General features: G+C 40.1%; 1 protein-coding gene across 2 annotated transcripts in view; it reads left to right on the top strand.

The window, feature by feature from the left end:
* Positions 1 to 16,523, top strand: part of LRRTM4 (leucine rich repeat transmembrane neuronal 4) — a 480,365-nt gene extending 463,842 nt beyond the window's left edge. Inside the window, exon 3 of one of the 2 annotated variants that reach the window (XM_075207379.1) lies at positions 15,457 to 16,523. In XM_075207379.1, coding sequence (XP_075063480.1) covers positions 15,457 to 15,681 — 225 coding nt within the window. In that variant the 3' untranslated portion in view covers positions 15,682 to 16,523. The remainder of the gene's footprint in view (positions 1 to 15,456) is intronic. The other variant, XM_075207380.1, reaches the window with a different exon arrangement.
* The last annotated feature ends 3,065 nt before the right edge of the window (positions 16,524 to 19,588 follow it).

Genomic DNA, 19,588 nt, shown 5'->3' with positions numbered 1-19,588 from the left:
TAAGCAATGAAACATACAATTAAAGAATAATCAGACTGACCAAGATCAGGATTATGGAGCTCTCAGTCATATGAATAAAGGTCAAAACCAAGACAAGTAGTCAATCAGGAAGGGGTTAATATCAAGACTCAAATGAAAACACAAATAGGACACAGACAAGACGAAAGTTCTCAGTCCCTCCTTGTTCCCTTGGGCCTATATCAACCGACTTTCCCCTCTGAATTGCCTTCAGACACTTAGAGAGCCCCAGGACTTGGAACATCAGAAACACAGTAGGGCAACATGAGGCTGACAAGACCAGAATAGAGAGACAAGGGAGGGTAGCAAGTACAGGCAAAGGCAAAAACTGAGCCTGACACAAGGATGCAGCAAGATCGGATCCAGTGCTGGACACAGGGACAGGCCACAAAATGCTCCTGCAATCTTCAGTGCTTAGCGGACCTTATATACTGCTGGAGGTTGCTGGGTATTCATTACAGCTGGGCTTGCTAAGACAGAGAAGTCAGACACAGAATGAAGAAGATATACATACACACAGCAAGAGAACATGCTGTAATAGCTTAGAGCAGTGATGGGCATGGGGCATGTGGCCCTACGAGCCTTCACCGGTGGCCCGTAGTCCAGGGGAGGGCTAGCATATTTTAGCCCAGGAGGACAAGACTTGATTCAGTAGCCTATTAGGAACATTTTAAAGGAGAAAAATGCAGGTGACCCAGCCCAAGGTAGCCCACTATGGGACTGGCCGGGGGGGGCATATGGACCTCTGCCCCCAGCCCAGCCTGCCTCTGCTTAGCTACTTCCTGCTTTGTCAGATTTGTTTGTTTTAGCTGGTAACATTTATTAAAATGCCTGCTGATGGGTTATTACAGAAACATGTCTTTAAATGTATTGTTTAAACCTATTACTGAGATTATCATAGTAACCTGCTGCAGAGGAGTGACAGGGAGCATGATAGACATATTTAGTGAAGTATAACACACTAGTTATTACATGTCATGTATATTATTCAGCTCAGTGACAGCCAGCTTTTCATATATATTAATGTACGTAGAAGCTTATGTATCTATTTCTACAAACATTCTTAGTAATAACTGCTTTTACTGTCAGTGTACTCTAGACATGGTGTAATAAACATGGGCAGCACGGTGGCTAAGTGGTTAGCACTTCTGCCTCACAGCGCTGGGGTCATGAGTTCAATTCCTGACCATGGCATTATCTGTGTGGAGTTTGTATGTTCTCCCCGTGTTTGCGTGGGTTTCCTCCGGGTGCTCCGGTTTCCTCCCACACACCAAAAACATACTAGTAGGTTAATTTACTGCTATCAAAATTAACCCTAGTCTCTCTCTGTCTGTATGTGTGTGTATTAGGGAATTAAGACTGTAAGCTCCAGTGAGGCAGGGACTGATGTGAATGAGTTCTCTGTACAGCGCTGCGGAATCAGTGGCGCTATATAAATAAATGGTGATGATAATGATAATGATGATGATGATGTATACTCACAATCATGTCATTAAGAATTTGATTTAAAAAAAATCTGCTTTTTTGTCTTACCCTTACCCCACTGTTAAGAAGATAGGTGATTAGGGTATCGGACAAAGTCATTGTTGTTGAAGAGTGTATCAGCTTAGCAGTCTCTCAAAATTGGGTCATTAAGTGGGTACACTTAGCAACAAGGAGTTTGTGGCCAAACATTAAGGCAAAAACCATTAAAGAATTCATGTGAATCCTGAATGCTATTACTATGTATTCTACTGTGTATCAAACCAATCCTACTACAAGGAAGCAATAACTTTGTAGAGAAATCATGATTTAGATTCAGTTGACTGAATTCTAACGATATGACCAAACCAAAATCCAAAACACTGAGGATTTAACAGAATAGCTATAATTTATGTACCGTTCCAATCAACTACTTGATGCTCATCATGTTGTCTCTGTGAACTTTCTATTACCAGTTTATGCGTGTGCATCTGTTTGCATTGGAACAAAGCCTTGGATTATATATCTTTTAGCTGTGATAAGATTTTGAAACATCTGACTATAGATCTAAAAAAATGATGTAAGTATAAACCTTTTACTGGAACATTTATTAAGGATGACTGTCAGTTCTTCATTTCCAGCCATGAGGGCACAGTCCATGCAAAGACTGCTCTAAAATTGGATTGATGATACTCAAGATAATGCCAAGAGGCATCTAGCCACCTCCATTGAGCTGAGGGTGGGGTGGAATAAATGGACCAAGATAATGACATGCTGGGCCATGGTTATAAACCAGAAAAAAACACCTGTGTAGACTTTAATCTTGGAACATTTGCCTATTTATAGGTATACGCCCACGTTCCATTTTTGGAACTGGTCCACTTGAAGCGATCTATATTTACTGTTGTGGGAATGAAGGACGTGCTGGAAATGCTCATGGTGATGAGTAAAAATATCAAGTAAAAGTCTTGCCTCAGATCAGTTTAGGACCAACCCCTTTATTCAGTTGTTCAACTTTTTGATCTAGAATATTGCTCACTCCAGCTTAATTTGTGTTTTAAATAAACAATCAGTTAGTCCACGCTGGGTCTGTCTTTATCACATGTGTCACTTTTGTATATTTTCATGATTTTATAACATTGAGAAATCTGTGCCAAAAATGTGGAAAACAAAGTTTTTATTTTTACCTATGGGCTCAATACAATGAACATGCACCTTACCCAAATTTAGCTAGGAAAGCCTAGATCTACCCTCTTATTAAAATAGGAGCATGAGATTACACATCATCAAATTTCAACAACGAATTTGTATTTTTATAGCTTCGGAATTTACTTTTATATCTTTTAATAGGCAGCTTAGGAAATCCTTGGTGGTGATAGAGCCTATGACAGTGTACATCTCCTACATGAGAAGACTTGTATTTCATTCTGATTGGACCTTTGAGATAAAAAAAACCTGACCATTTAAGCAATAAAAAGATAAAAATGTAAGGGTAATGCTAGTTACTCCGCTATGCTTGTGGATTTCTGCTGACGCATTCTGTAGGAGAGCCGAAGGATCCAACACAGTTATAATGCTAGCTGGCTCATGATTAGGTGATCTTAGTGTACATTCAGTAATAATCCGGCTGTCATTCTTGTACCGTGGTGTGGATCTCTTTTCTTGTGGCTCTCTCACAGGAGTGGAGATGGAGCCCCCCCATCCCTACCTTATTCGCCTTGTGCCATGCCCCCAAGGGAGGCCCAAGTACACGCCCCTGCCTCTGTTTCGGTAAGTGCTTGGAGCTTGATATATTGATCAAACAATGATGTACTACAGTGGGTTTGGGGTAGGGGTAAATGTAGAAAGCCCCTTTAAACTTTTCTTCTACACCCTAAAAGATAGTTTTTTGGAAAAATCACAAATGCAAACATAGTAAAAATAAAAAATATGATTATTTCACCTAAGGAGATGCCTAAAACACTCTTTAAGAGGCCTAGACTAGTCAGGAAATATGTGTACCTCCAAGTGCCACTAAATCAAGTATTTAGATAGCAAAGCAATTTTGCATAGATGTGAATTACTGTACAACAGGCCATCCTGTATATGGAAACTATTTGTCTTCACAAGCTCATGACGAACTGCAGAGAAGATTTTGCATGGTTAATTAGCGAGCTAATGCACCATTAAAGGTTTTTCATAATCCCATTGCTCATTTGTTGGTGTGTTCTGTGTCACTTACTCAATTTCACATGGACTCTGCAGGATTATTGATTGAATTAATTAACCCCTGCACACCTAAAAGATGTCTGAGTGGAAAGGAGGGAGTGGGCTAGAAGAAGGAAGAATGTATTTTCACATTTAATGCAGGTTTCTTGAGGAGGGAGTATTTCTGCCCGTGTAAACAGAAGCATAGCGTAATGTAATACATACTGTGGTATTGGTTATTACCTGATGTTATCATCTGTTAATAGGATTTCCACCATACAAGAATTCCATTAACATGTGATATAAGGTGATAACCGCTATCGCATTGTACAGAATCTTGCCTATAGATAAGAAAAGCTTGTCCCACCCATTGTGTCCTATTCCTACCTGCTGTAAAGCCTCAGATCCTGTTTAATGCTTGATTGGTTGCCTTAAATACGCCTGTTAGCTTTCTTTCTTGCTCCTATATAAAAGTTATGCTTAGACTGAAGCACATTTCTTACAAATACAATGTTAATACCAAATGGAAAACTCTTTCTTGTATTCAGTGTAATAAACTGCGTTGGCAACTTTTCAAGCAGCTGCAACTGAGCTTTAGAGCAAGGGTGGCTTCTGTGCTCAGTACTTGCTAAAGACTCTGCTACATTCCAATGAATAGATACCGCTACCTACGGCCATCCACCAGGGGTGCAGCTGGAGGAGCAGATGGGGCAGAGCAAGAGCACCCATGCATGGTAATGAGATAAACCATTATCAGGCTGCACGCTGATAATGCTCTTACCCCTACTTTGTGTGCCAAAATCCTCTGTTACCTCTGAGGTGGCAGAAATCAGCTTTGTTCAATTTTTTAGTGCATAACTGCATTTTACATATAATAACTCAATATTACATATGATGGTGTTCTGTGTTGCACTGGGGCTCTATTTACGCTAGTACATAGATCATTGAATCTTTTTGACTTCGACCTTTGTTGCTGTCATGCACCTTATGTATGCCTGGTGAAAATAGGGCATACATAAAACAGGGACATATATGGTAGACAAAATAAATTTTGATTTGAAAACATAGTGTAAGGAGAGACCTGCTCATTAGAGATCTTACACTGTAATGGGAAAAGGGGCACAGTTGAGACAAGAGGGGCAAGTGGGCACAGATTGGAGATGAGAACAGTTGTGAGGGCATAGCACTGTGGGTCATATATGGAATCTTGCCCACTCTCTTGGAAAGTCCAGGTGAATCTTGAATATTGGGGAGTTCTCCTGGACTCCTGGGAGAGTTGGCCACCTTGCTGGACCCTGTTTGTCTTTCTTATGAAGTGGTAGGGGCCTGTATGATGGGATTCACGTCATCAAGCCCCACCTCCACTGCTTGAGGATGTGATTCATGTCTTCAGGCAGCAATGACGTGGGACCTGATGCAAATCGCGCCATCTTGTACCCGTTCCCCGCTGCACGATGATGTGAATGGTGTCATCACTTCCCCCTTTGCCCATTGGAGGGGAGGTCCAAAAAAAAGGTGAAGGCGTATAGGCGGGAGTGGATAAGCTCTAATAAGGAGGCGGGTTTTCAGAAATAGTTTTAAGACTTAAATGCAGGAAGGAGTGAGAGTCTGATTGGGCGTGGTAGGGAATTCCAGAAGATAGGCATGGGAGATGTCTTGTGGGAGGGAGGAAGCGATCGTTTTCACAGAGCAGCTGAGGCGCATGTCAGAGCATAGAGCTAAGAGGGCATGTGGGAGAGTATTCCATCACTGCTCCAACTGGTTTATTTTGATGCACCTACTCTTTATGTGCTGTATATGTGGAGGTTTTAGATATTAATAGCAAGTTGGGACACAGCTGAGACTTCACCGAAAGAGTCTCGTTAGGGGCGTGTCCGTGTCACAGTGGTCAAGGCCACGCGCAAGGAGTGTGCATGCTTTCGAAGTGTTAGACCTCCCCCAACCCCCTTCTCCCTCCTGATGTAAATAGCAAATGTCATCATAGCAAAATAATACAATCAGGATCCTAAAACAACATTTTGTTCTAAAGTTCAATAATTCAATCTACACATTAGAAAAGTATTCTATTTTCCTGTAACTAAACCCACAAATAACAAGTAAGTTCAGCTTTGAAGCACATATTTGGAATCTCTTTGCAACTACCCTTAGGGTGGTGTCACTGTGGCACTTTTTCTGCAGGCTTTTAAAAACAAAACCAAAAAACTATAAAAACAAAACATAAAACATGCTGTCCTATTGAAGTAAATGGGTGTTGCCAAGGGGGTATCAAATTTGTGAGAACAGAAGATAGTGTCATTTGACACATGCACTGCAAAGCACGAACCAATCATCACTCAGGGTATTTAGTATGCTTATACATGTACAGGCGTGGTTGAACAAATTTGTCATTTTCATTCAAATTGACCCAAAATTGGAGCATGTAACCCTTGTTTTGCCCTATATATGTAGGGTGAGGCAGATATCACCTGCAATACACCCGTAAATATATAGGGTCCTTGTTAAATCAGCCATTTGATTTAGAACTAAAGCTCGTATAATTATATAACTATGTTCATCCTTCTAGAAATAAAGGAATAAACTACGCCAAAGCAATTACTGTTTGTATGGTTGTTTGTTCACTTACAGATGAACTTGTTACATTGTTACATCATTGTAGATAATGCCACAAATAATTATGATTCCATAAATGCGATGATCACTGGGGTTTTTAGCAAAAGACTTACACAAGGCTGATATCTAGAATGATAAATCAACGCAAGTGGTGGACCCTTCATTTTCTTGCTGTCAGATTGAATTGAGAAGACATTTTAGTTACATAACAGTCAGGAGTCTGTCACCCGGCACAAAAGATAAGATATGCAGTAACTCACTTGCTGTGCTATCACATTCATTCTGTCAGCCATGCCCAGTATTAACCTACTTGCTGTCCACACTTGTGCGTAGAGTGACAGCATGCCTTATTCTTTGTCAGACATGATACATCCGTTGCCTACGCATAGTGCTGACAGCCATTTTATTGGCTGGATAAATATTCATAACAATGCAGCCCAAAATTCAATGGGAACTAAATAAATCATTGGGTCTTTGGGCCCTTCGTGCTACATGCCCCAGCAATGTCACTACTTCCCAGTGAATTGATAGGCTGCCTACAAATTGGGCGAATAGGTAACAGGCACACTTTAAGTGCCCCAGTAGGTCATGTTTGCAGAATTCCCATAATCGTGTATTGGTGATTTAAACTAATGATGTCATCTGTTCTCACAAAGGAACCACAAAACATAATGGAGAAACTTGAGGGCTGGGTTTGTGATAATGCACTCGTTATACTGAGGCAGGTCCCCAACATTGATATGCAGTGACAGAGGGGGAGGCTTGTTTGGGCCCTGTAAATGGTGGAAATAACCAATCACCATGTCAAGAGCATCTTCTGAGCATGGACAGATTGTACCTGTCCATGCTGATAAGAGGCCCTGCACTACCTAAGAGCACAACGGGTGCACGGGAGGTGGAAGCGCGATCACTGGGTCTCCTCCAGATTTTAATATGGGGCTCAGTGATGCTCTGTTCTGTGGATATATGGCTCTATCTATTCCTATTCTGCCCCAGAACCCTCAATTTGTGCCTGATAAATTGTAAAATGTGAAGACACCTTGTCCAAGCCTCAATGAGCCAAAAATAGGATTTGAACCTAGTTAACATTTCTCACTTTGTTCTCAATTTGCATTGTAAGTAAATGGGGCGTAAATTAGTGTTTGTGAAGCTCACATGCCCATTCCCCTTTGTCAAAAATCCTTCCACTGTTTTTACTGGGAAAAGGAGTTGGTTTATAAAGACCACAAACAAAATTCAGAGGGAAAAATTAAGTATGATTAATGTAAAATCATATGTAAAGAGAAAAGTTTTTTTAGCAGCAGCAAACAAACAGTGCCCAATGGCATATAAGTATTTTGCAATTAATTTTTAATACCTGCATCTATTCGAAGATCAGTCATAAGAGAGCGTGGATTCTACTCTTATCACTCTTAGTACCATGGACATAAAATGAACATGTCCATCTGCTTTTCAGGGTACACTGCTAATTACAGATTAGGAGCCAGGATGAGCCAATCTCACATACAGGAAGTGATTGGTGTTCTACTGGACTGCCAATCGTTCTTGAGCACAATTGAGATCACTCTCTTCTGCGACCCTACACATACTTCTCTGTGTCATCACATGTGTTACACTACAGGACATGTAGAGTATATTATAAATATATAGTGTAAGTCCCAAAGCAGTTGTCCCACGTTGCACTGAGTATATATGCATGCCTTGACATGCTCTAACATAACAGTTTTGTTGTCCCCTACATCCAAGCTTATTTCATAGTATATTAATGCACGTCAATGTATATAGCTAATACTTGAAATTAAATTCCCAATAGGAAACACACACAAATGTATTTTCTGTAATATATTGGTATTTCCATGATTGTTACAAAGCACATTACCATGTTGCAGAGGGTAGGGCATACTCAGCTGTTATTTTATGTAATCGTTCACATCAGTCCATGCCCCATTGGAGCGTACACTCTAAATTCCCTACCACCACATACTAGGGTCATTTTTTGTCGAAAGCCAATTAACCTACCGTAGGTTTTTGGTCTGTGAGGGTGGAAACCGGAGCCCCTGTAGGAAACAGACGGGAGAACATGCAAACTTCACACAGATAGGGTGCAGGTTGGAATCCAACCCATGACCCCAGTGCTTTGAGGCAGCAGTGCTGACAACTGTGCCACCGTGCTGCCCATATATATCTCAATTGTTTGGAGGAAATAATAAGTTTTAACCCTTTTCGAAACTGACAGATGACACCAGTGATTGCACCAGTTCATATGTCTGCCACTGAAAGGGTTAAGCTTTGCACAAAATCTACTCCATATGTATTTTCCCCCCTATGCAAGGCTGCCTGAACTGTGTGCCCAGTTAACTCTTCAGTGAAATAAATACAACATGTCCCGCATGAGTCTGTCCTAGAACAGGGATCCTCTGATTACCTGGAGAAAAATAGCTGTTGGATTTAGTTGCACAGTGATACAAGACACATTGATGACAACCTCCAAGCTTACAGAATTCAATGTACTGAGAAATGATTTCAGCAAATTGCCACCCTGGAATGGGAGCCGGTTGATGCAGAGTTCATCCAATTCTCACACTTAGAAGAGTCGTTTATTTTGTCACTTACTCCTTATTGCTGAGGTTGTGTCCTTTTGGATTCAGCATAACTGCAAAAGAGCCTAGCACAGGCATGATACAAGGGAAGCGGGATGTTCAGCCCATAAGATCGCTCTTTCTAGGTCAGTAAAAGATATAGAGCTGTAGAATATCACAGAGAGTAAGAACAAAATCCATCTACCCTCACATTTATTTCCTGTTTTAAGCCACAGACTTATTAAACTCTTGTTCTAGGTCCATCTTAACTATAGCATTATGTTTATTGCAAAATGATTTTGAAATTGAATATTAATATAGAATTATAGTTATTGCTGTTAGATAGCTCCCCTACTGACACTGTCAAGTACTGCTCAATACCAAGCAGGGATTGGCTGGCAAATTTTAGCCAGGGAGGTGGAGGGGGGATGGGGGGGGGGGGTGGAGCCAGCTCAGCAGCCTTTTAGAAATATTTTGAAGGAAACACTTGCAGGTAGCTCAGTGACCCAATCCAAGGCAACCCGCTATGGGACCAGACTGGGGGGCAGAAATACAGCCCATCATTCACTAGCAACCAGCTGTATGACTATTTCCTAGTGAATTGATCGGCTGTTCTTACATGAATATTGATTCGGCCCACAACATGGCTGCCTGGTTACCTCGTGACAGGCAAACTCATTACAAACAATGAAAGCTTTAAAGCTGTCTTTTTCAGATGACTTGTGCTATCTGTTCACCATCGAGTCAATATGGAGAATGATCCTAATGCCATTGCTACTCTCTGGTGAGACGCTGCAGTATCAGAGCGCGCCCGTAAGACACGCTTGATTACATTAATGAATGAGACACTGTCTGTGTCTCAAATTAAACACTCACCCCATTAACTCTGCCTCTGATTGCATGAACTGAACTCCGAGCTCATGCTGCTATCCTGGACTACATGGTATGAACTGATTTAGTTGCTGTCACTCATCAAAGCAGTGTAGGTGATACTTGAAATTTGGTTTCCCATTGCTCTGTATACTGGCTATACTGTTTCTAGGAGTTAAAGTTGTAAACGCTAAATAAAGTTATAAAGCGCTGCTTAATTCAATCTCCACCAAATAACCAATTTATTATTTATGCTCGACCACCTGAGTGCAGCCGCACACCTCAATCCTGGCCGTCATTGACTCCAGGGAGACGAGCGTGAACCTTTTTTAATAGTTCATGGATGCGCGATCACGGTTACACAACATAGAATAGATTAGTGTGCGGTACATACAGTATTCTCTGTGTTATGTCCATGCCTAGGAGCCCTGCTGTAGAGAGAGGCTTTATCCTTAGTGTACAAGAAAAAAAAAAATCTTATTTGTTTAGCTGTACTTTGAGCTAATATGTTACATGGTATAAAAATATATTTGCAGTTAAAAAAAAACACACGCTCACTTCTAGTCTCAACAAATTTCTTAACCCCTTTATTCAGCCGGATTTAACTGTACGACCTCCTTTGCAGCGGCTGTGCGCACTCAGCAGCTCAGTCACCTTCTGTGACTGACAGATGCTGGTCCCTGTGTAATAACAATGAACTATTGCAAGTGGTTCCTGGTTAGATTGCTCCTGCACAGAGTTCAATATAAACAAATGTGCAAGGAAAGTGATGCACCCCTTCTGCCTACCCTGCAAACTTTAGTGATATCATCACCAATGTTTCCACAGATAAGGGAGGGCCTCTGGGGGCCCCATATCAAAAATGCTAAAATATGCCATGAATCTACATGTAATGTACCCAGTTGTTAGAAGTATCCATCTAGTCTGCACTTGTAATGTGTGTGTGTGTTTTGGGTGTCATTTTTTTTTGTTTGTTTCACTTAATTTTTATTCCCTAATATATTCTAAGTATTAAAAATAGCAATGTTTATCTATTCTTGAAATAATTTCCTACATATGTGTTCACCACAACTGCTGAGAGACTATTCCCTGGATCTATCACCTTTTCTGTAAAAGAAAAAAATTGCCCTTATGTTTCCTTTCCTCCATCAGTCTGTGCCTTTGTTCTACAAATGTTCTTATTTTTAAAAATACTAGCTTGCTTATTTGGATATGTCTGTCATATAACATCTGTATTGTACCTGCTCTAAGCTGTACATGTTTGATTATTTTTCTATTTTATTAATGTGTTTTATACACAGTACTCAAGGTGAAGTCTTGCCGGTGATCTATAAAGTGGCCAATCTAATTTCCCTATTCCTGCTACTTGTACCTCTTATACAAGTATCATGTATTCCTCTAGCTTTTCCTACTGTCTGACTACACTCCTTGCTTATCTTCATATCATCTGACCATAGAACCACAAACCTCATGTCTTATGCTTCGAAGCTTACCTGTCATGACTGTCAAATGCGAACCCTACCTCCGTGCTGTACTTATTTCCTTAGCCAAGAGTTACGGTGTTTAATGAGAAGGGTCCTATCTTCTTCCATCCTAGGAACAGGCAAAGGAAACAATATTCTCATTTAAGTATTAAACATCATCATCTGTGAGATGATTGTAATTTGTACTATGCCTCTCCATTCTTTCCAGCTCATTTACATTTCTAGCGCAGAGAACAAAATCTTTTAGTAATTTATGTGTGCTGACCGTTGTAAACATGAATGCTATTAATAAAAACAGAACTGAAAAAGAAACTTTTCCTACATGTTCATAACCTTCAACAGTGACGATTTTTGTAGGACAGTCCCAGTTTCTGGTGACCTAAAAGAGAATGACCACAGCGAAATGCAAGTGATTTGGGTTTATTAGAAGTGGGGCTTAATGTGCTAGAATTTTTCAGTCAGGAATGTTGGTAGCCAGGTTGTTCACATTAGCCCAAAAGGACTTACAGGAATGACCCATTGTGATTCAGTTCACTAACAGGATAAAAGTTTTATGTGCCTGATGCAGAGTTGAATGCAACTTGGGTGTAATTTACATTGGCATGCACAGCAATGGGTTTTGCTAAGGTTTTACACGCAAACCTAGAAAAGGTGGATCAAGAATAGACCACAATGGGGCCAGAAATAGCTCTCAGTGACCCTGGTGGGAGAAAGTCACCTGCAAGGCCTGATTATCCAATGGGCAGACTAGGCTGCAGCCTAGGGTGCTAGACTTTAGGGGGTGTACAAAATTATGGGGTACAAAATTGTGACATGGAGAGGTATAAACCGAAATCAGTTTTAAAATAGAATAGTTCCCCAAAGTAAAAAGAAATGATGAAAGAAAAATGTAGTATGGTTTTAATCTTGGCGTATTCCCATGGCAGTGGCTGAAGGCAATGGGCCTGATTCATTAAGGTAAGTAAGGTAAAAAAAGGTGCAAGTTTACTCCAGGACAAACCATGTTACAATGCAAAGGGTGCAAATTATTTTACTATTTTGCCCATAAGATAAATACTGTCTGTTTTTCATGTAGCACACAAATACTTGATAGCTTTATTTTTACACTGAAATTTAAAGTTGATCTAGGACATGCCCTACCCCAACTATAAATCTGCCATGACATTTTAAATTTACCTCCCCCTCCAATGCAACATGGTTTTGCCCAGGTGCAAAGTTACTCCTTTTTTTTGCTTTCCTTCCTTGGTGAAGCAGGCCCAATGGGCGGGCTCTTGAGGATAAGCGAGTAGGAGAGACAAGGATGACGACAGGAGAAGGTGTGACAATCCCGCCCTCTTCACCTTCATATCTTCACCCTAGGTAGCGCTAGTTTATGCCTCTTTTCTGCTATACAGTTCTGATTTTACTGAAAACAAAATGAGTAACAAAAATTGCTGCGATTCTTTTAAAAAGTCAAGTGGAGCTGAGTTTTAAAGAACACAGGAGCAAAAACATTTATGGAGGGGAGAAGAAAACAAAATCTTGCAGTAAGGATTGGTTCATGTTTACCATCCATGTATTAGCTTGGCGTGGAAGCTGGGGGTGATACTAACATATTAGCCTAGGAAAATCTTAATCAGTCCCTGTGACCTGTACACTTTTGTCATTATTTAAATGTGATGTGACGGTTTAGTGTCATGATCTGAAGAGGGAAATGGAGGAAAGCAAGACGCCACAGGATGAGTGTTTGATAATGTTAGAAATACATGTGTTGGTGAAGAATACATCTTACATCTGAGCATGCGCACACACCATTAGTTCTGGAACTAGTACAGAAGTAAACAAGTGTATTATACGCCAACAATGCAAATTGCGTTCAACTCAACAGGAGCCCCTGAGTAGTGATGTCAGGTTCCTGTCAAACTAATGCAGGAAGATTGTAGTGTCTAATACCTCAATGCGAAGCAAAGTTAATATGTCCAACCTTTTTATTATATTGATAGCAAAAGTAAAGAATACAGTTAAAAGGTTAAACAAAATAATTTAAGGAATAAAGAGTTGATAACTTGTCCTACACATTACAATAGAATAAACAGAATGTGTGATATTGATACAATTTAAAATCTAAATTGTTTTTCAGAAAAAAAATATGTTTACATAGTGATCTGCTGTGTTGGTAAAAAATAAAATGAATGAACTGATGTTTTCTAATAAGAGTAACATGGAGGATAATAAGGAGGATGATACATTCTTGTGAGTGATTTGTAGTGATAAGAGGGACATAATTTATAATTGGTAGTGAGAACCAATAAAGGTTTGGCGTTTACCCTAGAGCGTGTATCATTGGTGTTAAGCTTGGATAGTTTCCCCATCGTAAATTTTAGCCAAATACATAAACACACCAAAAAAATTTTTTTTTACAGGGACCGACAGGGATTTCTTTTGCTATTCCTTCCCAATAAATACCTGTTTATTAATCGGCTTATATAGGGACAAAATGTACAGAAATCCTTAGGGTAGCAGTAACTGCCTATAGGACTAGGAGCGCTCATATGAAACTTGTGGTGAAGGTGGTTTATTGTAGGTTGGGGGCTGCATGCATTTGGGGTTACATTTATGCATCTTTGCATTCGTATGTGAAACTTATTCAAATGTGTCACAGACATATTTAGGGGGGCTAGAACAGGACCTATTGGGGTGGGGACAAGGATCATTTTATATTTTAATGCTATGTTTTTAAAATGTTGGCTTTTTTTTTTTTTTTACATTTTATATTAAGGGGCCTGTCAGGGTAAGGGGGGGCTGATCCATGTGTTCCCCTAAATATCTCCTGCAATAGCTCACTTGTAATAGCCATAAAATGCTAGCTAACATGTCGGCTAGCAATAGATTACTATTATGACTAAGGGTGTGCACCGGACACTTTTAGTGTTTTGGGTTTTGGGTTCTGATTAGCTTGAGGTTTTGGGTTCTGATTTGTTTTGCCAAAACATCCGACGAAAGGTTTTGGTTCTGATTTATTTTTAAAAAAGCATAAAAAGTGCTAAAAACCAGTTTTGTGGTTTTTTTTTCACTCCTACGCTATTATTAACCTCAATAACATTCAAAAACAATCATTTCCACTAATTTCCAGTCTATTCTGAACACCTCACAATATTGTTTTTAGGCCAAAAGGTTGCACCGAGGTAGCTTGAGCACATAATGCCAAAAAAAGAGCTACAAGATGGAATTGTTCTGGGCCCTCCCTCCCACCCCTCGCGAGATTCGACGCGTGACTTGGACGACAGAGCCTCGTTTTCAATTTTTTGCCCGCCGGAAATATCCGAACAGTGCTCGGATCCCGTTCGGATCCGCACTGTTCGGGTGGGCTCGGATTAGCAGAATCCGAGCCCGCTCATCTCTAATTATGACTGATTTATTAATCCAGAGATGCAGGGAGAGTTGGACCAGCTCTCCCCTGCCCTGGCAGGCGTTCCCCAGCTGGGGGAAGTTGTGAGGACGTCAAAATGTCACTGGGTCTACTTTGAGCCTATGTATATATCTATGGGTGCCGACTGTCACTGACCACCTGGTTTCAATGTTGGCGGGTGAGAGACCCTCAAAACAGGGCGATCTTCCCACATCATTTATAAATGACAGCTCATGATTCATTGGTGTCTGATCTATCGTTTATATACGTTAGGTATTATTTCAGTATATATGTATTTAATATATGCATACATACAATTTTATATGACATTAGTTCTCCTTTAACACCACACAACAAATTTGTGTGTGGAGGGTTCTTACCTAGCGTATGTAACTAGTTATCGTAGTTATCAAACAATACAAATAAAAGAAGTGGAAGTCACAATAATTAGCGACACTCATTTATAACTTGTTATTTAGAGTGTTGAGTGCAGCTAATTATCCTGATTATTTTCCTTTCCTTCTTGTCTTTTTAATATATGTAACTAGCATTTGCGTCCTACTCATTTTATTAAGGGGTTTGATCTGTATAATTTGTCTACGGATGTTGTTAGCAAACAGAAAAAGTTTGCTATTTTCTGAAGAACACTATAAATATGTAAAATGAAGGTGTAAAATGCAATAATAAAACTTATATTAACTTATATTTACATGACACTTAAAAAACAAGTCAAAAGTTAGCCGGTGTATAAGTATACTGTGTTTACCTGGTTTCTATAATTGGTTAATGAGAAATTAGAAATGGTTTGATATTGTTTTTGAAGACCCCTAATTCATTTGTTTTGTCACTCTGTATCCAGATTCCACGGCACATCAAGACTCTACCATACTACACCTATGACCCGCCCATGGTCGGATATTGCCAGACACACAAGACACTCCTTGTAAATAAGGGCTACGATGGGACATCTCCAGAGCGAAGAGAGACCACCAACCTAGAGCTTAGCAGGGACCAGAGCTACATCTCAACTATAGCTTGCTCAGCAGCACCTGCCATATACATTGAGAGGATACCAAACCAGTAACATCAGGAGGCTTGTTTCTGGATTGTACACCCTGGAAGCAGAGGACAGCGGACACCTACAGAATGCAGTTGACAGGGGGGTACTCTGTAGATGTTACGTACTCTCGGAATAACAAACAAAAAAAAAAAATAGCGCAAAACTAAAAACGTTGAGCACGGAACAGATTTATGGTTGCAGGGCCATGAAACATAAAAGGATGACTTAGAAACAGCAAGGGGTATATTTTGGCTTTAAAGGATTATCAAAACCCCACTGGTGTAAAAAAAGAAAAACATAAGTAAAGTAAATAAAAGTATAAAATAAAAACATAAAACTGGATCATGTAAGGGATTTCTAACCAGTTTTGGATCCACTTCTGCTATGTACGGAGTTAAATCAGCTTGTACATTTGGTTCCTTTTTTCTACACGTTGCATGGTTCCAATACAGATGAACCAAAAGGGGTAGACTGTGGGGATTTTGGGGATAGGGAATGCTTCTTGTTTCATGTTGAATAACCCAGTGGATCTCTTTCAACTGTGTTTCTTTCCTGTTTTCCTGTTAGAAAGGTTTGCTTTGTATCAGACTGACAGCCACAGGGGGCAGTGTTCTGGAGGGGCCAGCCTCAATCAGAGTCTCTCCGGTGGGCTAGAATCACGAAAAATCTACAGAACAGGCTGTGGGAAGCCTTCGTCTGGCCCCTTCACACACATATAAGGATTATCATTCCCACATTGATTTATTTGAATTTTATTGACGGTTTCAAATCACAAAAGAGTAAAAAATTGTTTTGTTTTTTTAAATACTATTATGATCAGTTATAGCTTTTGTGTAGTTTTTATCAATAAAAAAGTCTGAAAAACATGATGAATACAGCATAAATTGTTCTGCAATCTGTGGTGTTTATGATGTTATATGGTCCGAATAATTCAAGATTCTGTTTTGGAGCTACCAGTTAATCTATATATTTATTTGTCTCAGTTGTATAATTATGTCAGACAATTCAGGCGTACATGCACATCTTTGCTTTTAATTACGTAAAAATTCACATGTAAACGCTATATCGTTTTATCCCATTGGTATTCATGTTAGACAATCAGGGTAAGACTGAGGATCCCCTAGCAGGCCTGTACTTTGGTCCTGGTTTCTTCACACTCATAAATTTTCATGCCCTTATAGGGCAATTAGGAGGAGCTGCGGTAGATCAAGAGATTCACGATAAATCTTGCTGTCTACATTACATTGAGCTGCACCAGCCATGCCATATAGTTGGGTACAGTGACTACCCAATGGCCAGGACATCTCTTGACTTCTGATCTAGCCAGGCCTCAAACTTTTTGTAAGAAGAAGATCCAGCCAGAGAATGTGAACGGGGCAGTAGCTGTTGTCCTGTTGAGATAGCACTTGGTTCAGTCACTAAATGGCTGGTGCACAATGCACTCTTGATCCAGGTAGGTGAAGCTGTTGTTTGGGCAAGGGACAATATGTATGCAGGCACTTTATACTGGGAACAATGTTTATCTAAATAATGCTGGATGCAACACTGTTGTCCTTTTATTTATATGTTGGTAATGCTAAAAAAAACTATATGTATGTTGGCACAATATGTGAGCAAGAGACAGTATGTTTGAGGGCCCAGTGGGTATTATCAGATGAGAACAACACATGATTCACATCTGGGTCTTTTTTCACTGTATTGGCTTTAACTCAATTACTCAGCCGCTTATTTTGTAACTCATCAAAAATTTGCAAAAACAGTATAACAATCATTAAGATTCTTACTATTTAGGTTCGAGGGTATATCATCTCCTTCTAGTTATGTTTCATCTTAGCCTTCTTGGCAGTGAAAAGAGCAATATGAACCTCCTCTGATCTCTTTGAAACGTTATTGCCCAGAAAGGCCCCAATAAGACTAATATCCCATCCAAAACATAACCCTTAGTCACTGCAATAGACCAGCTCCCCCATAAAGGCTCAAATAATTTATCTCCAGCGTATAATGAGATGGATCTACAGGAACTGCAGAGGTACTGACAGAGACACTGATATACATTTTTGTGCGTCTACCTACTTGTCCGCTTAGTGCATTTTAAAGTATATGTCCCGTCAATAGTCCGTGGAACTGCACCCCAGAAAATCAATGTCACATCAACTTTAGAGCCATATCCTGTTTAACTTCATTAATATATTTAATAACAAGAGTGAGAGGATATAGGGTCTACTATATAACTTATTTGTGTTTGAACATTTGTATTAAATCGGTTGAAGTGTGCCTAGCAATGTGTTTTTCCACAGAAGTGCGTCTAGAAGGTGTCCCAATAAAAGTATATAACGCGACGCTGGACTTTGACAGGTAAAAAAGGCTGTGCATCTTCCACAAAGTAGGACCACCATTGTAAATGTGCCCACTCCATCCCTTTACCTCATTTATCAATCTCATTGTTGCATGTTATGCAGAAGTAGACGCACTTCTTCCCCTAATCCAGGGTTTCCCAACCCCAGTCCTCAGGGCTTCCCAACAGTGCAGGTTTTCTGGATCACATCTGACATAATTAGGACCACCTGTGGATCTGTTACAATGTGTCAGTCAGTAATGAATACACCTGTGCTCCAGCAAGGAGATATTGAAAACATGCACTGTTGGGGAGCCCTGAGGACTGGGTTTGGGAAACCCTGCCCTAATCCATGCTCTGTAAGAAACGCTCTCCATGTGCCTCCCCAACTCCTTTCTTTGGACAGTGAAACCTTTCACAGATGCCCTCGTCTTAGTTCACAAATACCTATGCTTCTCCACACAGCTGGGTGAATATTTGTAAAAGCAGTCACGTGATGTCACCAGGGAGACTTTGTGCTGTAGGCTGTGGTTTGTAAATCACCCTCACTAGCAAACAACTTTCTCTTATGGGGTTTCTAAAACAACCATATCCGGCAATCAGTGTAATAGAAGAGTGGCACAGTAATTCCACTGGCTTCCTTTTGTCAGGTCTCAGTTACACATTATCAGGTTATAGACACCATCATCATGCAGGATGACTGAATATATAGATATACAGTACACTCAGATAGAATAATGTGCACCACAAGTCCAACAACTTAGGTATATTATTATTATTATATTTTATTTATAAAGTGCCAACACATTACTCAGCTTTAAACATTCAGGGGATCATAATACAAACAAATTACTTACAATGACATGAAACACAAGGTAAAGAAGGCTCTGTTGAAGTCAGCTTACAATCTAAGAGGTGAGGGGAACACTGGATAATGGATATATAAAGGAGCGGAATAAAAATTGTGGCTGGCGGTGGGGAAAAGACGTGTGGGTACGGTAAGACAGAAGTATTATTATAAGCCACCAATCCCTGAGTAGCTAGGTTAGACTGACATTTCTGTGTGGCTACGTATGGTTGGAATGAGGACAGACAGCAGACAGTAGAGACATAATGATGCAAGTTTGCCATGTTTAAAAGCTATTAAAATATTAATAATCTGTTGTCTTAATTAAAGACTGAAGACAACCTGCCTTACCAGTGTAACGTTGGTCACTGCAGTCTTCATAGACTATGGGGACCGTGATGTGACCCAATTTAACAATCACTTGCAGATGTGAACAGACCTGAGCAGCTAGCACAGGGAACATCATTCCCTATGACATTGTAAATGGACTTTAAAAGCGGTTTATTTGTAGCAAACGCATGACAGTTAACATTCTAATAAGCTCCAAAATAAAGATGTAGCCAAAACTAGCAAAGAGGAAATCATCATTTGTGCATCCAGGATCTTACTATAACTGATGACAATCTTTATTAAACAGAAAGGGGAGTTGTCATGACAAGAAACGCCAGGGCATGTGTGGGATGTGGCTGTGAAAGTGTTAATCAAACAAGGCTGTCTGGTCTGCCTAAAATGTCTAAAATCCCCCCCAA

Source organism: Mixophyes fleayi, chromosome 4 (assembly GCF_038048845.1).
Source record: "Mixophyes fleayi isolate aMixFle1 chromosome 4, aMixFle1.hap1, whole genome shotgun sequence".
NCBI classification, from domain to species: Eukaryota; Metazoa; Chordata; class Amphibia; order Anura; family Limnodynastidae; genus Mixophyes; species Mixophyes fleayi.
The sequence above is the reverse complement of the archived record's forward strand: the minus strand, read 5'-3'. Positions and strand labels throughout refer to the sequence as shown.